The sequence below is a fragment of the Onychostruthus taczanowskii genome, unplaced genomic scaffold (assembly GCF_017590055.1).
Source record: "Onychostruthus taczanowskii isolate IOZ18803 unplaced genomic scaffold, ASM1759005v1 scaffold110, whole genome shotgun sequence".
NCBI lineage: Eukaryota > Metazoa > Chordata > Aves > Passeriformes > Passeridae > Onychostruthus > Onychostruthus taczanowskii.
Window position 1 is genome coordinate 1754772 of NW_024497630.1, and position 19083 is coordinate 1773854.

The window sequence follows — 19083 nt, forward strand, 5'->3', positions numbered from 1 at the left end:
ATAGTTATCTGAAGGGGAAGATTTTTACAGAGAAAAAATATTTTGTGGTCATTCTGAGAGAATTCTTGTTCTGTAAAACTGGAATATGTTCTCATGTTAAGTTGGATTAATTTTTACCTAGGTTTTTGTCAACCAGTACTTATTTTCTTAAAGCCAGTGACAGTCACTCACTTTCTGAGAAATTTTATGAGTAGAATATAAAAGACGTGTTATTTTCTGTCTTGTAAAACCTGGCTTATTTATTGGGTTTTTTTCAGTGTAGAGAACTCTACGAACAGTGCAGATGCGTCTAGCAACAAGTTTGTTTTTGGACAGAACATGAGTGAGCGAGTCCTAGTGAGTATCCACTATGTATATGTTGTAATTTTGCCAGCAGTTTGTTTCGGATTCTCACTCAGGAATTTTGAGAGCCTTTAATTATACTTCTCACTTGAGTATGGGTTTTTTTCAGTGGTTTCCCTTGAAGGTAACTTATTTTGAGTGCAACACGGGAAGTTCATTATGAGCTATTGTCTGCCCAGCAATACTTTCCAGGATTTCCCTTTCAAACTCTCAGTGTAAGGAGATTCAGTGCCCTCTCTGTAGTGCATGTGGTTCTTGTGCCCAAGCATTCTATGGCATGGCTTGTTGCTTTAAATGGCAACATTTATATATTTATATATATATTTATATATTATTATAGTATAGGTATTAGAGGGTATTTTATGTTTGTCCTCGATATTGAGAGCAGTTCAGTAACGTGACTCCCCCCAGATGGGATTTCAAGCCCAGCAGTAAAGCAGCTTTCTCAGGACTTGAGGTATGATTCTGGAAATGCTGTTTATGATGTACCAACCTAAGGAATAACTTCTAGTACCTCACTGTTTCCTGCTGTTGTTTTTATTCCTGTGCTGAAACAAAATGGAAATGTCTAATGTTGAGTGTTCAGACCTGTCTAGCTACTAAGCAGTTCATTCATTCAATTATGATATGAGTAGTTGCAGCTGAAATTGACTTGCTGTGTTGAACAAAGCAAGTCAGAAAGCTTCAAAATAAGGATTAAAATTTGGTATCCGTTCAAGGGAAAATAATTTGAACTGTTCTTTAGGTCACACTCCATTCAGTTCCTTGGCTAAGGTAGTAGGATAGTTTTAACTGTGAAAGCATGTTGTCCATGAGATTCTTCTTCTGCCATATGATTTATAAATACTGGAGCTACCCTCAGTACTTGGTCACTAGTCCTGTTTAATAGAATTAGTGTATGTCTTCTTCCTTTTGTTTACCTTCTCTTATTTCTGTGATAGAGTCCACCAAAATCAAATGAAGGTAGTACAGAGAGTAATAAGGAGAATGCTGCTACAGAGTCTGGGTCTGAATCGTCTTCTCAGGAGGCCACGCCAGAAAAAGGTGAAAAACAAAATATTATATTAGGAATGGTAGTAAATCCTTTTTTAAAATAACTGTATTTTTCAATATCCTGTTACTTTTCAAAAACATAAGATTTTTATGTTGCCTTTACTGTCTCCTGTAACCAAAGATACAGGCTGGGTGTGGAAGTTGCTGGGTGTTGTAGATCCTCTAATAGTAAACATGTGCGGGCTGCACTTTCTTTTTGATTGTCAGTCTATGGTTGTGGGAGTATCTTCAGTGGAATTAAATTAGAGGGAATTAACCAAACTGGTAGTGGGACTTGGTAGAGAACGTAGGAGAAATGTGGCAAACTTTTTTTTAACAATTCTATTTTGTTTCAAGTGACTGAATTTCTGAGTCAAATGTGTATTGCATTGAGTGGGTGCCCCACATGTTGCTTGAACTCAGAACTGGTTGCTGGATTCTATGACTTCAAGTTGTCAAGATATTACAGAAATTCTGGGAACCATGGGTTTTCTTCAGTAAACTGCTTGCAAGCCCAAATGGAAGTAGAAAATTAAATGCACTGTCCATGTGTAGGCACAGCTGTATGGCTGGCAAGAGTATCAGTACTGCTGGAGCATCTACAGATAAGCACGTGTCCATGCAAAGGTTTTGAATTATTGCGTGTATGGACAAAACTTCTTGAGAATTTTATCTATTTTGTTCCTTATGCTTGTAAAACAAGTATTAAAAGACAAGCTTTAACTTCTGCTTTAAATTTCATTCTCTTTTTATGTGTTCTATTAAAGTTTGTTTTCTGTACATTTCAAAAGGTCTCAAAATTCTGGTGTACTTGTGTGAGACTTTTATAAATCTTAAAAATTTTTATGCTAATCATTCTCAGACTCTCAAAATGTTGTTCAGCTAATAATATTTCAGAATCACTGGCAGAGTCTGCAGCAGCCTATACTAAAGCAACAGCAAGGAAGTGTTTATTAGCGAAGGTAGAAGTGATTACTGGGGAGGAAGCTGAAAGTAACGTGTTGCAGGTAAGAAACGGATGGAGGAGCTTTGAGTTTGTGGGGATTCATATGGATGTCTGTCACAGTAAAACGTCCACAGATAGGTTGGATTTAAATCTATACAGGGTATCCTCAGCCAGCCCTGTTCAAGCTTAGATGCAAGCACACCACTGGCCAGAGATCTGGGCAGAGAGAGATCCCAACCAATCAGCTGTTTAAACCAGGAAGTTTCAAACCCCCTGTATAAGCAGGCCTCCATAATAAACCATTGCTGTTTTGCCTGGATCTCTGAGAGTTTGTGTCCTCCCTGTCTCTGACCCCACCTAACAGATGCCAGTGAATGCACACCATCTGATTCCCTACAATTCAGCCTTTCTCTATATCTCTAATATATTTTCTTGTGATAAAATGCAAATTTTAGATATTTATGTCAGATCCTTATTTATTAACTTGTTATCCATTGTTTTTTAATTTCCTCTTTCTGAATAAATTTTAGTGTATAAGCCATCCAGGTGTATCTTAAGCATACTTTCCTGAATCCATCACATAGAAGCTTCTATTTTCTGTGAGACAATTATTTGAAGAAAATTTAAATTAATTAAATATTTTTAATTTCTTTAATTGTTGTACTACTGAAGACTTTCTAAAATTTGGAATGGGCATTTATGCCAGCAGTCTAGTTTCTTGCAAAACAGAAACTGTATCACAAACACTCAGGAATTTAGTTTGAGATACTTAATTGAATTAGTGATGTTGTAGAAGGATATTTGGTCATGACTTGGACTGCTGATTTTAGTAGTGATATATTTAACATTGTAGTTATTAATTAACTTAAATATACTTGCTAACTCCAGTGTATCCTTAAGAAAAACATGCAGGGTTTTCATATAAAATGAAGTGGTATATGTATTTTTTTCCATCTCTCTTTATACTCCAATTGTAGTTTGTTTTTTTCCTTGAGTTATTTTGTTTCTCAGCATTTGAATTGTGTTATTTTCAAGGATACCTTTTTTATTCTTACAGACACTATGCGCTATTCTTCTGACACCAAACAGTTGCACTATCAGTATCTAATGCCTATCAGTTACACTTGTATTACCTTACAAAATTATACTCTATGATGTTTGTCTTCTTGGACTTCTTTTTACCAGACATAAATGGTCTTTAAATAGTTCTTCTGGTATGTCTCTGTTTCTATGTAATTCAGAAATGTCTGGGTGCTTCACATAATTGAACAAGACACTTAAGAGATAAGAATCCCGTTTCACTTAAGAAAACCACAACTTTTGGCAGTTTTATATACTTAATAGAGGACTGACTTGCACGAATATGTTGTAATTTAACAGACCTCTTGCCTAACTTTAATTTTTTTTCTTGTGAAATGTAATGTATTAAAATTCCAAATGGGTCCTGTACAGACAGAACTCTGTTAATGTTGCAGAAACATACAGAGCTAGATGTTTTGGCGTGAAGAAGATGAGAAATGGAGGGAATGAAAATGGAAGTATCTTTTCCACTTAGTGCATGCTCATCTGTGGGGAACTTGAGGGGTGATGGTTTGAGGTATAAAGCCTCAGCAGTAACAGTGAAGTTGGATCAGAGAGGGTGGTATAGAGATGTTTGGCATGGAAGAAAAAGGGAGCTTGTAGGTCAAGATCCTTCAGTATTCCTACTGTTGGAAAAAAATACATACACCTTTTGAATTTTATAACCTCTGAACCCTCAGTTAATAATCTCAGTTATTAATGACTTTGTGTTGTTCAGGCTTTGATAATTAATTGATAATGAGCCAGCATGTTTGTTCATCCTTTGCTTCCTTACAGGAAGAATTTTGCTTTGCTTTCATTATATTTGCTGGGTCTTCCCAGTAACAAATAACATTCAGTGGTGCAATGTGTACCTAAGGCTTTTAAAAGAATTCACTGATATAAGGCATTCTTTCATGATGTTAAGTTTCCTCTGTGAAAATTTATATCTTGCCTGGAAATTACGTACTGTTTTGATCTTGAACCTTCTTACTCTTTAAGAATATCTAGCTTCTTTTAAAAAACTTGATGAAAACAGCGTATTTTGAGAAATTTATTGCAAAAGAGAGGTTGACTGTTTTGATTTCCACAGCTATAAAAAATTAAAAATTTCAGTATGAAATCTGAATATTTTTTTAATCAACTATAGGTGACTAAGAAATATCAATCAACCACTATGCCATAAAGATATTTTCTGTTACAGATACAGTGCAAGCTGTTTGTATTTGATAAAAGCTCTCAGTCTTGGGTGGAAAGAGGTCGAGGGCTCCTGAGACTCAATGATATGGCCTCAACAGATGATGGAACATTACAGTCTCGACTGGGTAAGAGGAACCAGGGGAAATGAGATACTGGATGACAGTCATGCTATTTTCATAAGGTTCTTCCTTGACACACAGCAACATTCACTTAAGTTTGTATTAGCTCCAGCAACTCAGAAGCAGTTTGGACCTTTTCTTTTGCTTCAGTTAGTGAATACTGCCTCCAAAGAGAGTATCTTCATACCCTTCTATTGCAGCAGATGTTCCAGTTACTTTTTCCCCCTATAAAAGCAAGCCATGTTTAGTAACCAGAATATTTGCCTAGAAATTTATGGTAATATCATTCAGATCTGGCTGTTTTGGATGGGTTGCTTGTGATGAGGGAAGTCTGTTTGAATAGTGCACGATTGTTCAGGCTGGCAGGAATGTGCATTAGCCTGAGATTATCTGCTCAGATACCATTGCTGAACTTTAATGTATTAACATCTAAGGCTTCAGACTAAATAGCTTTAGATATGACTCATAATCTTTAATAGCCTTGTTGTAGTTTAAGCCCAACCAGCAGCTAAGCCCCTTGCAGCCACTTGCTCACTCTCCCTCCAGCAGGATCAGGGAGAGAATTGGAAGTGTATAAAAGTTAGAAAACTCCTGGGTTGAGATAAAAGCAGTTCAATAAAGAAAGCAAAAGCGGTGCATGCAAATTGCAAACAAAGCCAAACAAATTAATTCACTGCCTCCTGTGGGCAAGCAGGTGTTCATCCATCTCCAGGACAGCAGGACCACATCATGCGTAATGGTGACTTGGGAGGGAGAAACACCATCACTCCAAATATCCTCCCTTCCTTCTCTTCCCCCTGCTTTATATCCTGAGCATGGTGTTTTGTGGACTGGAATATCCCTTTAGTTAGTTTGGGTCACCTGTTCCAGCTGTGTCTGCCCCTAACCTCCCACATACTTGTCACAGCACAGCTGGTATATAGCTGGACAGATAAATCTGGCCATAAACAGAGATCCAGTTTGGCTTGACTACTTTGTTAGAGAAAAGGTGTAAAGTCCCTAGGTGAGCAATGATAGATTTGAACTCAAAGAACCCCAGCCAATTCCATTCCATCCTGAATGCAGACATATCAATGGTCAGGGAGCGAGGCAGTGCAGAGGCCCTGACCAATCAGATGTCCAAGCACAGGAACCCCCTGTAAAACGGGACAGCAAACAATAACCCGAGCTGTTTGTCACGAGATCATCGGTAATTTCTCTCGTACCTGTCTCCAGCCTATGACCATAATTTATTACATACTCCCATCCTCCTCATCAGTGTAGTAGTATGAAAAGCAGAAAAGACCTTAGCTCTGTGCAAGCACTGCTCAGCAATAACAAAAACATCTCTTATATTATCAACGGTATGTTCAGCACAAACCCAAAATACAGCTCCATACCAGTGACTGGGAAGAAAGTTAACTCTACCCCAGCCAAAAGCTGCACAAGCCTCCATTCTCCCCATTTAAAGTTGTGACAAAAGCCTAAGAGGGCTTATTTGTAAAAAGACTGAAACCTTTGTACAGTAACAAGTGTCTTGACTGTTTTGAGCTTCCTGATGTGTCTTTTTCCACCTAACTGATCTTGTAACTTGGCTTTAGTGATGAGGACTCAGGGGAGTCTCAGGTTAATCTTAAATACGAAGCTCTGGGCTCAGATGCAGATTGATAAAGCCAGTGAGAAGAGTATCCGGATCACAGCCATGGATACAGAGGACCAAGGAGTTAAAGTTTTTCTTATATCAGTGAGTACTGTTTATGTCTTAACCATCCTACTAAAATTGGTGCTTACTTAAACTGTAGCTGAGGTAGCATTCCGTATTTATTTGCACCCTACACTGTCTTAACATCACCCGTGCCCCAAAGACAAGACACTTGGCAGATTTGCTTGTCTAAAAAGTCTAGCTAGTTGTGAACAAATGTCACATCAAAGGCTGCCCTAGGAAGCCATGTTGTTCAAAGCATTGCCCATGGAGTCATGGGATCTGTTCCACACATGCTGAGACTCTTAAGTATAGTGTTTCCTGCAGATTCTTTTCTGATCTAAAAAAAAAAAAAAAAGAAAATTGGCATTATTTAATAAATTTTATGCAGTAGCTTAACCAAAATTAGATCTAGTGGAACTTTCAGCACAGGAAAACTGTCATTGTCTGCAGTGCTGGAGGATGAATAGGTGCCCACTGAAAAGGAAACACTAAAACTGTCAAGAACATCGTATTAGTACTTAAGGTTTACACATTTTAACTTTGATTTTCCTTTAATGCAGAGTGTTAAAGCAGTAACAGGATAGTGAAAGTGATTTCTGTGCTTACTAAATGGGGAACGGCAATTGCAGTCAGAATTACTAAAACACTTGGGATCTGATCATACAGTCAGCAAGGGAGAAAGGTCACTCCCTACTGCCTGCTAAAGCACTAACAGATTGGAGAGGTCTGAGAACATTCTTTTGATTTAGACTGATTTTACACAAGATGCAAAAGAACAAGTGTCTTGCAAAAGAATTAGTGTTCCTAGGGATCAGAAATAGAGAGCATCAGCAAATGGTCAGCTTTCCCCTGTGGCATTAGGTTTGTAGGGCTGGGATCTGGAGTCCCAGAATTGAACTTAATAATACCAAATATGCATTGATAAAGAAAAATAAGTGAAATTATTGGATAAGTTTTCCTCCATATTTTTGTAGTTCTGAAAGTTTTGAGTTAATCTGTCGTCAGGTTATTCACTCTTGATTTTAATATTGATAAAAAGTATCTTCTTTGGAATTACTTTTTCATTTCAGTTTATTGCAGGGGAATTTTGCAGATACAGAATTGACACATTCAAGTGTCAGATGGGGTGGATGGAAACTATTTTTCATGAAAGAATTTGGGGAAACTATTTCTTATGAAAGAATTTGACAGGTTGTCAAAAATTATTCCCTCTGAAAGGGAGACTGTTCAAAAAAATTTTAAACAATTGCCTGTCCATTGAGTTTTCTCATTATATCTCATATTGAATTTTATGCCAGTGCTTCATGAAACAATTGGCTTGATTATGATTAACTAATGTGTGAAGCTGAATTATTGACAGGCCAGCAAAAATCTGCAAGATTTTAATTGAAGGTCTTTTTAATATGAATTTCTGGGAGGTATCAGGAAAGCTATGTGATTTCTGTGTGAAGGCTATATGAGATCAGCAAATACTGGGTGTGTTAGCCAGAGAAAGTTGGAACTATGCAGAGGAATATACTCTCACCACCAGAGTTCTGTATATCTAATGTCCTCCTGTGTGTACCACAGCCCGTTCTGACTGGTTTGAAAAATACTTTATGAGAAAACTAAAAAGTATATTATGAAATTTGGCATGACTGGTGTGTATTATGCCAGCAGTGCTTTATTGTGTTATAATTCCGTGCACCTTTTTTCTTATTTCTGAATATGAAAAAATGCAGGCAAGCTCTAAAGACACAGGGCAGTTGTATGCTGCATTGCACCATCGGATCTTGGCCTTGCGCAGTAGAGTGGAACAAGAGCAAGAAGTCAAGAATGTAGCACCTGAGCCAGAGGTAACGCAGTCAAATGAGGAAGACAGTGATGATGATGATGTCATTGCACCTTCAGGATCAGTTGGAAGTGGTAAGTAAGAAACAATGATATTTCCTGTTTTCCATGCGTTTTCCTGTGTAATTTCTTAAAGTAGTCTGTGCTCTTTGTGTATGTCTATGGAGTAGGACTATTGCATGGCTTTCCTTTTTGAGTGCAACTACTCCTTGCTTCTTCTTCAAACTGGTGAAAGGCACCTGTGCTGCCTGTCAGCCATGCCACAGTTTAGCAGAGGTTTTCTGTGCTTTTTATCATTTACAGGATTTCTGAGGGTGGTTCTCAGTTTCATTTTTGCCTTCATCATGGTCAGGAGTTGCACATAAAACCTGAGATGACTCAGGATCAGTAGATAGCATCCAGACTGACCTTTCGGTAGGGAGCTGTTTGGGAAGCAGAAGGTTTATAAAGGGGCATGGAAGGAGTGTCATGTTTTTTACTGCATATGAGGAGACCATAATTTAAGAAAAATACTAGTCTTCAGTTTGAGGAAGGCTTCCTTTTGTACTCTCAACTTGGAAGTCATCTCTGCTTTGCTTTCTTGTGGCTGAGAACAGAGCCTTTGACAATCCTTCATCCTGATTCAGAAGGGGATAAAAAGAGGAATGAATAGGAACAAAAGCAATGGGAAGACTGAGGAGCTTGGAAACTGAGCTTTTAGGTTTTGGGATGCTTTTGGGATTCCTGAACTAGATTAGTCACGAACATAAAATTCTACAGTAGACAGATCTTAATCTGGAGAAGGCCGTATACATGGTGGGGGAGGTAGAATTCTACAGGTCTCATCTCTCATTGAACACCTGAATCTGAGACTTATGTAGGCTACTTGGGATGGGTCTCTTACTGCAAGGCAAGAAACAAAAGATATTTCTTATGACCAAGAACTGTTTTTATTTTTTCAGGTCCTAATGATGAAGCTGATGGGCAGAACATTGGCAGCACATAGCAGATGTGAGCCAATCTGCTTGCAAGGCTGCTATGAACACCATCTTGCAGGCATCTCTGGATACCCCAGGCCAGCGATTATTTCAGGCAGTTTTGAAAGCTCCAGGACTTAAGAACTGTGCATCTCTGTTCTGTTTGTTTGGGTTTTTGGTCTGGATCAGTAGATTCCACACAAAAAATAGCAGACTTGGAAACTACCTGAATGTGGTTTGGGACGTTGAAAGCTCATCATATTGATGAGCAGAAAAACAAAAAATCCAACCCCAAAACAACAAAAAACACAAAATGCAACCACCCCTAACCATTTCCCCTCTTCCTTGTAATTAAAATGGCACATTACAGCTTGTCACAGCTTTTCATTGGGACCTTTTGGCTGTTTCTTCAATAGTTCATGTCTTGCAGGTCTCCAAGATAGAACTTTTCGACACGGTTCCAACTCGAATTCTGCTTTTATAACCCCTACTTCCCTTTACGCAGGGAAACCCGGTCCTCACTAGCTCCTATGCTCACTGGCTGCCCTTTTGGGTTCCTTTATTTTTTTTGGACTGTAGATGGGGCAGGTTATGTTTTTACCTTTTAATCCCAACATAGGTTGTGGATGTGGACACCATTGTTTGCTGTCTAGTGGGTTTGTAAACAGAAAGAAACAAAACATTATGGCTCACCAGAAAAGAATTTTTAAATGCGATAAGAGACTTTAAAGTCTGCAGGACGTTTTGCTAACTCCTTTTTTCTTCCCATTTCATTATTATTTTTTGGGGATTTATATTGTGGTGAGACTTTTTTATTTTAGTTTTTCAATAAGATGCTCTTGTGTGTTGAAAAAGTGAAACTATTGTTTTGTACTGTTCTTTTCTGTTACTATTTAAGGGAGAGCTAAGCCACTATATATAATAGATGTTGCATACAATTTTTCTTAGAAAATTTTGTTTCTGTGGCTACAGTAAAGTGCAGGAGGCATACAGGTTACACCTTCAGAACAGTTAATGATAAAACAGCTGTTAGCCCTTGGAAGAATAAAATAGGCTCATGTAGTGAGCTCTGCCAGCCATTAAAATAAATCTGTATAATAAAGCAGCTCTCATTTAATGGCTTGATTCAACAAGCCATTTAAGCACTTGCCTGACTTAACTGTATGTGAATAATCTTACTGAAGTCAATGCAACTCTTCATGCTTAAAGTTGAGGACATTTTTAAAAATCTTGCTGAATTAATTAATGGCCTTAAATAGAAAATTTAACTTCTAAACCCTTCCTGTCCCTGTTCCATTTCCTGAAGTCTTGCAGCATGAAGAAAAAGGTAATACTGCCAGCCTTGAGTAGTTTGGGCTGAAGGTTATTGTATTCTGTTCCACCACAAATAAAAGCAAAAATGTGGTTTTCTGTGTGCAATTCTGAAGTACTCCTACTATAACCATAACCCTCTTTTTTTTTTTTTTTTTTTTTTTCTTTTCTCCTTTGGGTGTTTTTTGAGGTTTTGAGCCTTTTGCGTGAAAGTTGAGTTTTATTTTCTTATTGAAACATATGGTATGTTCTTGTCCAGCAAGGTTGGAATTTGGTAGTCACCAGGTCACTTTCACTTCTAATTCCCCAAATTGTTCTATTTCCTTTATTAATAGTTTGCTGATAGATAATTTCTGACTTGTATACTTACTCTTTTGTAGGTTAATGATCTAAAATGCATCACCTAAAAGCAAATGAAAAGGGAAGAAGCATTTGATGTATCATGAATTGAAAACAGAAACCCAGGTTATAGCACAAAATCAACTTCAGAATTTAGTATTCAAATAGCAAAACAGTCCATATTGCCTCTATTTTAATGAAACACACTTTCCACTGGCAGTCAAGAACAAGTCTTCTCCTGTTTTCTGTTGTTAATCATCACTGAAGACTGATGCTGTTGGGGCAGAGGGTGCTTTCTCTTTTCCTGATAGCCAGTTGAAGGAACATCTGTGATTACTTTTCTGGCAATTGAAAAGGGCTAATGATAAGCTGTGCCACTGTGTCTTGATCTCTCTGGATTGTCTGCTCATGCCTTCTTGCATTTTGGTTTTCTTTTTTCCTCCTTAGGGTTAATGGGGGTTTTTACCAATGAACAGACCTGTTGCTGCATCCCCTACTCTTGGCATGCTTCAACAGGAACATGGCAGATTCCTTAGTGCCCACCACACAATTGTTTCTGCATCACAAGGTCTGGGGACTTTAGAGTAAGTGATCTGCATTTTGGATCTGGGATCTTGTTACATTGTTGAGATACTCAGATTTAAACTACTCTTTTCAAAAACCCTTGCACTGTAAAGCTGTTTCTTGTCAGCAGCTTGTTCATAAGGAAAATTAATAAGGTGTCTTGGCCTGCACGGCCTACTTCTGTGAAAGCAGGCATTATTTCCTGGTCCCAGGCTCTATGGCGTCCATGCTAGGTCTCACTTTGAAGTGTTTTACCTAAAATGCAATTGATGGTGCATGAAGATTCAGAAGTATTGAATAAGCATGCTTGCTTTGGGGTTTGATGGTACACAATCACCTACAGCTTTCCAAAAATTTTGGCAACTATTTACTGATGCAGATTTTATTTTTAGCTAGAAGCTTTGCATAAATGTTTATAGTGAAGGCAGAAATGTTGCTGTGCATCCTGACAAAATTGTGTTGCTGTGAATCCCAACAGAATTGGCAGTGGGTTGAGTTCAGGCCCTGCCCAGCAAGATACAGTTAGCCAAAGCAAAACCCTGACTTAGCTCTCTGCTTTAAGCCTTAGTAAGCCAGTGACAGGCAAAACTGGATAATGCCCATGTGTCTCAAAAGATCTATGTAAGACTGTCATATCAAAATGTACATGGGAATTGCATTAAAACCTGTGTCAGCAAGCAAGCAAACAAAACACCCTGAGCCCTGCATTGTGTTTCCTGTACCAAGCAGCGGCTGTTTGAGGGGAGGGTAATGGTGACCAGCTCTGTTGCTGTATAGCAATCTTCCCCTTGATTGTGCTTGTGCTCCATCTTTCCCCTTAGGCCTCTTGTTAACTTTTGTGTGGTGTTGACAATTCCTGTATAGCCTGTTGGCTGCTGACCCACACAGGTACAGCCTTTCAGGTTTCCAAGGGGGAAAAAAAATACTGACGAGTGTAGTAAAGTTGAACATGCTTGCTGATGACTGAGCAGTGTACTCTGGCAACCAGGAGGGCCAACCATGTCCTTAGGGGCATCAGGCCAGCTGGGTGAGGGAAGGGATTGTGTCTCTCTGCTCTGCACTGAAGCAGCCTCACCTTGAGTTCTGGGGGCAGTTTTGGGCACCTCAGTATAAAAGACATTAAGCTAATAGAGAAGTGTCCAAAGAAGGGCCACAAGGATGGGGAAGGGTCTAGAGGGGAAGCTGTTTGAGGAGCTGCTGAAGGCACTTTGTTTGTTCAGCCTGGAGAAGGGGAGACTAAGGGGAGACCTCAATGCAGTCTTCAGCCTCCTTATGATGGGAGGTATGGGGAAGGTACCAGTCTGTACACTGATGACCAGTGAGAGAGCATGAGGAAACAGCATGGAGCTGAGTCAGGGGAGGTTTAGCTTGGATATCAGGAAGTTTTTCACCCAGAGGATGATTTTAGAACTGGAATGGGCTCCTCAGGACAGTGGTCACAGCACCAAGCCTGAATTCAAGAAGCATTTGGACAGTGCTCTCTGTCATAGGGTGGGGTGGTGCCCTGTGCAGGGCCAGGAGCTGAATTTGATGATCCTGATAGGTCCCTTCCAACTCATCATGCTCTATGATTCCATGAAAATGTTAGAATGGTGATGTCACTGAAACCAGAACTAAGCCTCTTATCCATAAAATGGCAAAAAATGAAAAAAAAAAAAAAAGACATCCACAGGAAACACAAACATTAAGGTAAGAGAATGTTGTCATTACAACGTCTTTCTGTAGTCCAGTTCCTGGTTCATTGCTTTAGAAAAGACAGGGCAGGAAATGATCTAAATAAATGAGTCCTCAGCCATCCCGCACTAGAACTAGGTGGGAGGTGACCAGATTGTTGTTAGAAGCCTGCAGGAATAAAAACCGTCCAACTTTGTAGTGGGTCCTCTCTGTTCCCTGAAGTATCAATTGATGCCATTGCTTGGGTGTTACTGCCATTAAATGACTGCTCCTAACACATCCCATTCTACAGTTCAGCTGGTATCCTGCTCTACCAGTGAGTGTAGAAAATGGTTAATTTACTTTCTAGAAACATGTTACCTATTTCAAAATTTACCATGTTTCCCATAATCTTCTCTAGTTTTAGGAATTCCAGTTATAATTGCTATAATTTGTCATATAAGATTTTATTAAACTGACTTTTCACTGTGTGCTTTTTCTCCCGGTGTTACTTGGTCTTTCTGTCCACTGACCGGCTAGTCCATTCTGTGGGTAGCAGGTTTTCAGACAGGATGTTACAAAGATGGTTTAATTCTTTTTAAAGAGTTTCTTTTTTATCCCTCATGTGAAATCATCACAGACCAACACAGGTGCAAGAGAGAATTGCTAAATCAGACAGCCTTGATTCTTTTCTGCTAGGTGAAAGTACGGTATCTCATTAAGAAATGCTTGCAGATAATTTCTGTAAATAAAAGTCTTGAAGGTAGTATTCAGAGCTCCCTTTTGGTTACCTCCTTTCAACAACTCCTTTCCAAAACTTTCCTTTTGTAAACATACAAAAGCTGAATTTGTCACTGAGAACACTGGTAATTTTGTTGCATGGGTGCGCAGTGAATGTCTTTTTTCCAGGGTTATCGGTGAATTAAATGTGGGGTTATTTTAAATGAACCACTCCTGATCAAATTCTGGTAGCTTACCTCCAGCTTCTAATGGAACTGGAAAAGCCAAGTGGTGATGTTATGTTTGATTTCCTTCTCCTGTTCTGGAGACCAGGAAGTATCATTGAGGCCCCCACTGCAGGGTGCCTGCTGCTGGTAACTGAGCATCCGTGTGCTGACTGTAAACTGTTCTCTGAAAAGCAGCTTTCTCTCTGTAGTCCATTTAGCAGACAAGATAAATTCCTGTTCCGGAGAATTCAGAGCACAAATTCTGCTGCAGCCAGAAGATCTATTGGACAAGGCCCTACAAAAAGCTGAGAGGGAAGGATGGGGTAATGTTTTGAACGCAGTTTGCTGATGGATGGTTCTGCCATTTTTGAAAAGGTGTTTGAGACGGAAGGAACCCCAATTGTGAGGAATGACACTCACTTAAAAATTTAGAAGGTTTATTAAAACCCTATCAAAAAGTACAACAGAAGATGGAATAGAGAAAACAATACAGCACGCCAGGAGCAAAGGATTCTATCACCATCTGCTCATCCACACAATGGATGTTCTGTCTTTTAACCCTTTAGCCACACCCAACGTTTTGTCAGTTGACTCCTCCTTCACTGTCCAGTGGTGGAGATAATTTTCTTACATCTTGACTGGAGGTCAGGTGTTGCCATAGTAGCAAGCCAATCCTCCCAAGTGTCCAGACTACCCAGGCCATCCTGTGATAATGATGCAAGGGGAGAGAAACATAACTATACATCTACAAAACTTCTCTTAACATATACTTAATATTCGCTCTTTAATTGTGAGAGTCAACCATTGCATTACTCATCTATAATAACCCCGTCTTTTCCTTTTTATAAGTCATTTGGCTCGAACAATTAACTAAAAAAAAATCTTTGTCTCTTGAATGAGTCATACTAACATCTGTTGATCTGGGCAAGGACAGTGGGAACCGGACAAAAAAATCTCAGGTTTTCGCTAGACACGCTTATTTGGAAGGGACAAAAGGAGATCACGGAGGTCTGGTATGGCTTTGAGTCCTGTCTACCTTGCCTATGGAGTTACTACCCATAGTGGGTGAATCTTAGTGGTGACTACAGAGCCTAACTCAGTCTTGCCCTCTAATCCCTTTTGAATGAAAAGACAATTGAGGAATAATAGAGGTCCAGTATGGCCTTTTTTGCCCTTACCTTACCATGCCTATGGGGTTGCTACCTGCAGCAGGGCTATGGAATCTTTTTGGTAGTGAACAAAGGGACCAGCCTGGTCTTGCCCTCCATTCCTGGTCTTACTTTACTTGTGGTTCTTAAGGAAGCTGCCCCATTACCTCTTACGGTCCCTTGTGTACTTCCCCTCAACAGATGCTTGTAATTCTCACCCATTAAAACAGGAAAACAGTTCTCAAGCTGGCTGGTGGAAACTTGACTCTACTTTTTGGGCATCTTGTTGTTTTTCTGGTTATCTCTCGGTCTCTGCTTGAGAGTCAATCTCACTTCACCCAGTCTGGATGTTATAGTCCATTCTTTGGGTTCTTCTACTGGGCCTTTAACTCTGTTGGCATGAATCCATCCCCGCTCCACAATTTGCACGGCCGATACACTGGGGAGTTAGGCGCTGATCTCTCCATGACTGGTCATTACCCAATCTCCAGGATTAATATTAAGGATTCTGAAATCCAGGGTGGTATTTGAGGAATTGCCCCTTTATGTCTTAGCCCTTCCTCAGTCTTGCCCTCTAATCCCTTTTGAATGAAAAGACAATTGAGGAATAATAGAGGTCCAGTATGGCCTTTTTTGCCCTTACCTTACCATGCCTATGGTAAGGGCAAAAAAGGGGGCAGCAGGGCTATGGAATCTTTTTGGTAGTGAACAAAGGGACCAGCCTGGTCTTGCCCTCCATTCCTGGTCTTACTTTACTTGTGGTTCTTAAGGAAGCTGCCCCATTACCTCTTACGGTCCCTTGTGTACTTCCCCTCAACAGATGCTTGTAATTCTCACCCATTAAAACAGGAAAACAGTTCTCAAGCTGGCTGGTGGAAACTTGACTCTACTTTTTGGGCATCTTGTTGTTTTTCTGGTTATCTCTCGGTCTCTGCTTGAGAGTCAATCTCACTTCACCCAGTCTGGATGTTATAGTCCATTCTTTGGGTTCTTCTACTGGGCCTTTAACTCTGTTGGCATGAATCCATCCCCGCTCCACAATTTGCACGGCCGATACACTGGGGAGTTAGGCGCTGATCTCTCCATGACTGGTCATTACCCAATCTCCAGGATTAATATTAAGGATTCTGAAATCCAGGGTGGTATTTGAGGAATTGCCCCTTTATGTCTTAGCCCTTCTAACATTTGTGCTATAGACATATCTCTTCATTGGCTTCCCCTTCCTCATAGGTGGCAACCTTGTGGGGCAATGTCAAAAAGGGTAACCCACACATTATTTCATCAGCTGAGACCCCCCAGATCTGATCAGGGCTGGGTTCTAATTCTTAACAAGACTAAAGGGAGACATTTTATCCATGGCATCTGTGTTTCAATCATCAGCTTAACTAGAGTTCTTTTAAGGGTTTGATTCATCCTCTCAACACATCCTTGGATGCCATGGAGTGTGTAATTCCTATTTTACTCCCAGGGTTTGAGCAACTTTCTGCAATATTTTAGATGTGAAATGAGTTCCTTGGTCTGAATCAACCCTGTTTAGCATCCCATATCAGGGGATGATTGATTCTAGAAGTGTTTTACTCACAACACTGGTATTGGCTTTAACAGTCGGTACCATCTGTACCCAATGACTTAAGTAACCTACTATCACTAGCAAAAACTTCCACCAGTGTACCTGGGGAAGCTCAATAAAGTCTACTTGGATGTTTTGAAAGGGCCATAAGGCTAGTTCTTGCCCTCTGGGTGTTTTCCTCATGACTTTCTTATTCACTTGTTGACATATCACAGACTGTTCAGTTACTTGCTTAGCTATTCACAAAATTCCCATGCAGCCCCAGTCCCTGAGAAATTGATCACTTAGCACTTGAGTACCCCAGTGTGTTGTACCATGCATGCCTTCTAGCATTTTCTTGGCCAGGGGTTTATTCAACATTTGCCTCCCATCTCCTAATCTCCACTTCTCTTCATTAACTTTCTTGGCTCCTAATTTAAGGGGTTCCTCCTCTTATGTCTCACTGAATACGGGGACTTCTTGCATTTCTCTCATGGGGGCTAATACCATCATTAGTTTTCCTGTCCCTGATTTGGCTGTATTTTTAGCTTCTAAATCTGCTAAATTGTTCCCTTGCACCTCGAGCCACCCCTTTTTGATGTCTTTTAACATATACTACTGCCACTTCCTCTGGTAATTGTAAGGTTTCTAATGCTTCTTAAATGAGTTTCTTGTGAATCAGTCCCTTTCCCTTTGAATTTAATAGCCCACTCTCTTCCCAAACTTTTCCAAACGGATGCACTACACCAAAAGCGTATTTTGAGTCTGTATATGTTCCTCTTTTCTGTCTTAATATTTCCAGAGCTCATTTTAGGACATATAACTCACATGCTTGGGCTGACTAGTTGGAACGTAACTTTCCCTTTTCTATGGCTACCAACCCTTCATCTACTATAGCGTTCCCCAATACCCGGTGTCCCTGGATTACCCTTGAAGATCCATTGATGTACAATCATTTCCCTCCTTGGAGTGGTTGATGTGTTAGGTCCTCTCTTACTTTAGTTTGATAGTTTATAACTTCTAGGCAATTATGTATTAGTTCCTCACCTGGTTCTCCATACAAAAAGTGGGCAGGGTTGATTTGGTTACTGACGATTAGCTCTAAATCATTATCTATTAAGATGGCTTCATACTTTAACACTTGGGAGTCGGTGAGCCATTTCTCAGCCTTTTGGCTCAGGATACTCCTAACTCAGTGTGGGGTATATGTCTTCAATTTTCTCCCAAAGGTTAATTTTTTGCTTTCTTCTACAAGTAGGGCAGTCGCTGCTGCCTGAATGGCGGTTGGCCACCCCCAGCTGACAGGGTCTAGTAATTTTGATAAATAGGCCTCTGGTCTCCTGGATCCTCCCCAGTCTTGGGCTAGTACTTCATGAGCTACCTTTTCTCTATATATACAGATAGAAGGGTTTGTCTAAGGCAGGAAGACTCAGTGCTGGTGCACTAAGTTTTGCATTAAAGCTTCAAACTTTTGCTCATCTTCTTTTTCCCACCTAATCTCTTCTTTATTGGAGTGTACACATATTACTGACGGGACTGCCTTGGTCTGTCTGGCCTTGGTTGCTGACCGAACAGCGGAACCTGTGTCCTTCCTCCCCAGAGATACTGTTCAGTGCCTGTGCTTGCAGCTGAGCACGTGGGGCCAAGTCCAGGCATGCCCCGAGCTCCAGTGCTTGCGGGCTGGATCTTGTTTTGAGGGTGTCACTCTGGCCTTCCTGAGCTGGAGAAACCTTTAAGATGAGGTGAAGAAAGGAGTGGGTCCTGATGGAGAGTTTTAATCCAGAGTTTTTATTTTGGTGGCACAGCCACTGAATCTTGAAACAACTCCAGTGAACTCTCCAACCAAACTCTCCAACAGAACCCCAACTGTGTGGGTGCTTGCTGAAATAAATAGGGCAGGAGATCTTTCTCCTTTTTAATGCCTTGTGCTCCCCTTGCAATTTCTGGGTTGATAGACATTGCCCAGCAGGGGTCAAGGGTGGGGAAAAGGAGAGGTGATTGACACCCCCCCTGGGAAGGAAACTTCAGGGAGAAACCGAGGGAAACTGAGGCAAGTAATGACATCACACTGCAACATTTCTTTTATTAACTTTTCATACAAGAACTTGACGGCCTGCGAGTATCTTTCAATCCATAGCCTACAATATCCCAACAAGCCTAGAAACCTTCTAACTTCCGTCTTAGTTTTTGGCTGTGGGAGTGAGACTATGCCCATAATTCTCTCAGCGTTCATTTGCTGGCTCCCTTGACAAATCACATGTCCTAGGTATTTTACTTCACATTCTACAAATTGGAGTTTCCCTTTTGATACCAGAAGTCCTTGGTCCCCCAGAAAATTTAATGCCATGGTGGATGCCCAAACTTCTTTTTCTTCCTGTCCTGAGAGAAACAAATAGTCTACATA

General features: G+C 40.1%; 1 protein-coding gene across 4 annotated transcripts in view; it reads left to right on the forward strand.

Annotated features, from left to right (window-relative positions):
- RANBP3 (RAN binding protein 3) overlaps positions 1-13526 on the forward strand; it is a 56588-nt gene extending 43062 nt beyond the window's left edge. For all 4 annotated transcript variants that reach the window (XM_041422327.1, XM_041422347.1, XM_041422318.1 and 1 more), the window contains 7 exons: positions 258-336; positions 1284-1386; positions 2257-2381; positions 4584-4704; positions 6279-6421; positions 8104-8287; positions 9154-13526. In XM_041422327.1, coding sequence (XP_041278261.1) covers positions 258-336; positions 1284-1386; positions 2257-2381; positions 4584-4704; positions 6279-6421; positions 8104-8287; positions 9154-9197 — 799 coding nt within the window. In that variant the 3' untranslated portion in view covers positions 9198-13526. The remainder of the gene's footprint in view (positions 1-257; positions 337-1283; positions 1387-2256; positions 2382-4583; positions 4705-6278; positions 6422-8103; positions 8288-9153) is intronic.
- Positions 13527-19083: the final 5557 nt, after the last annotated feature.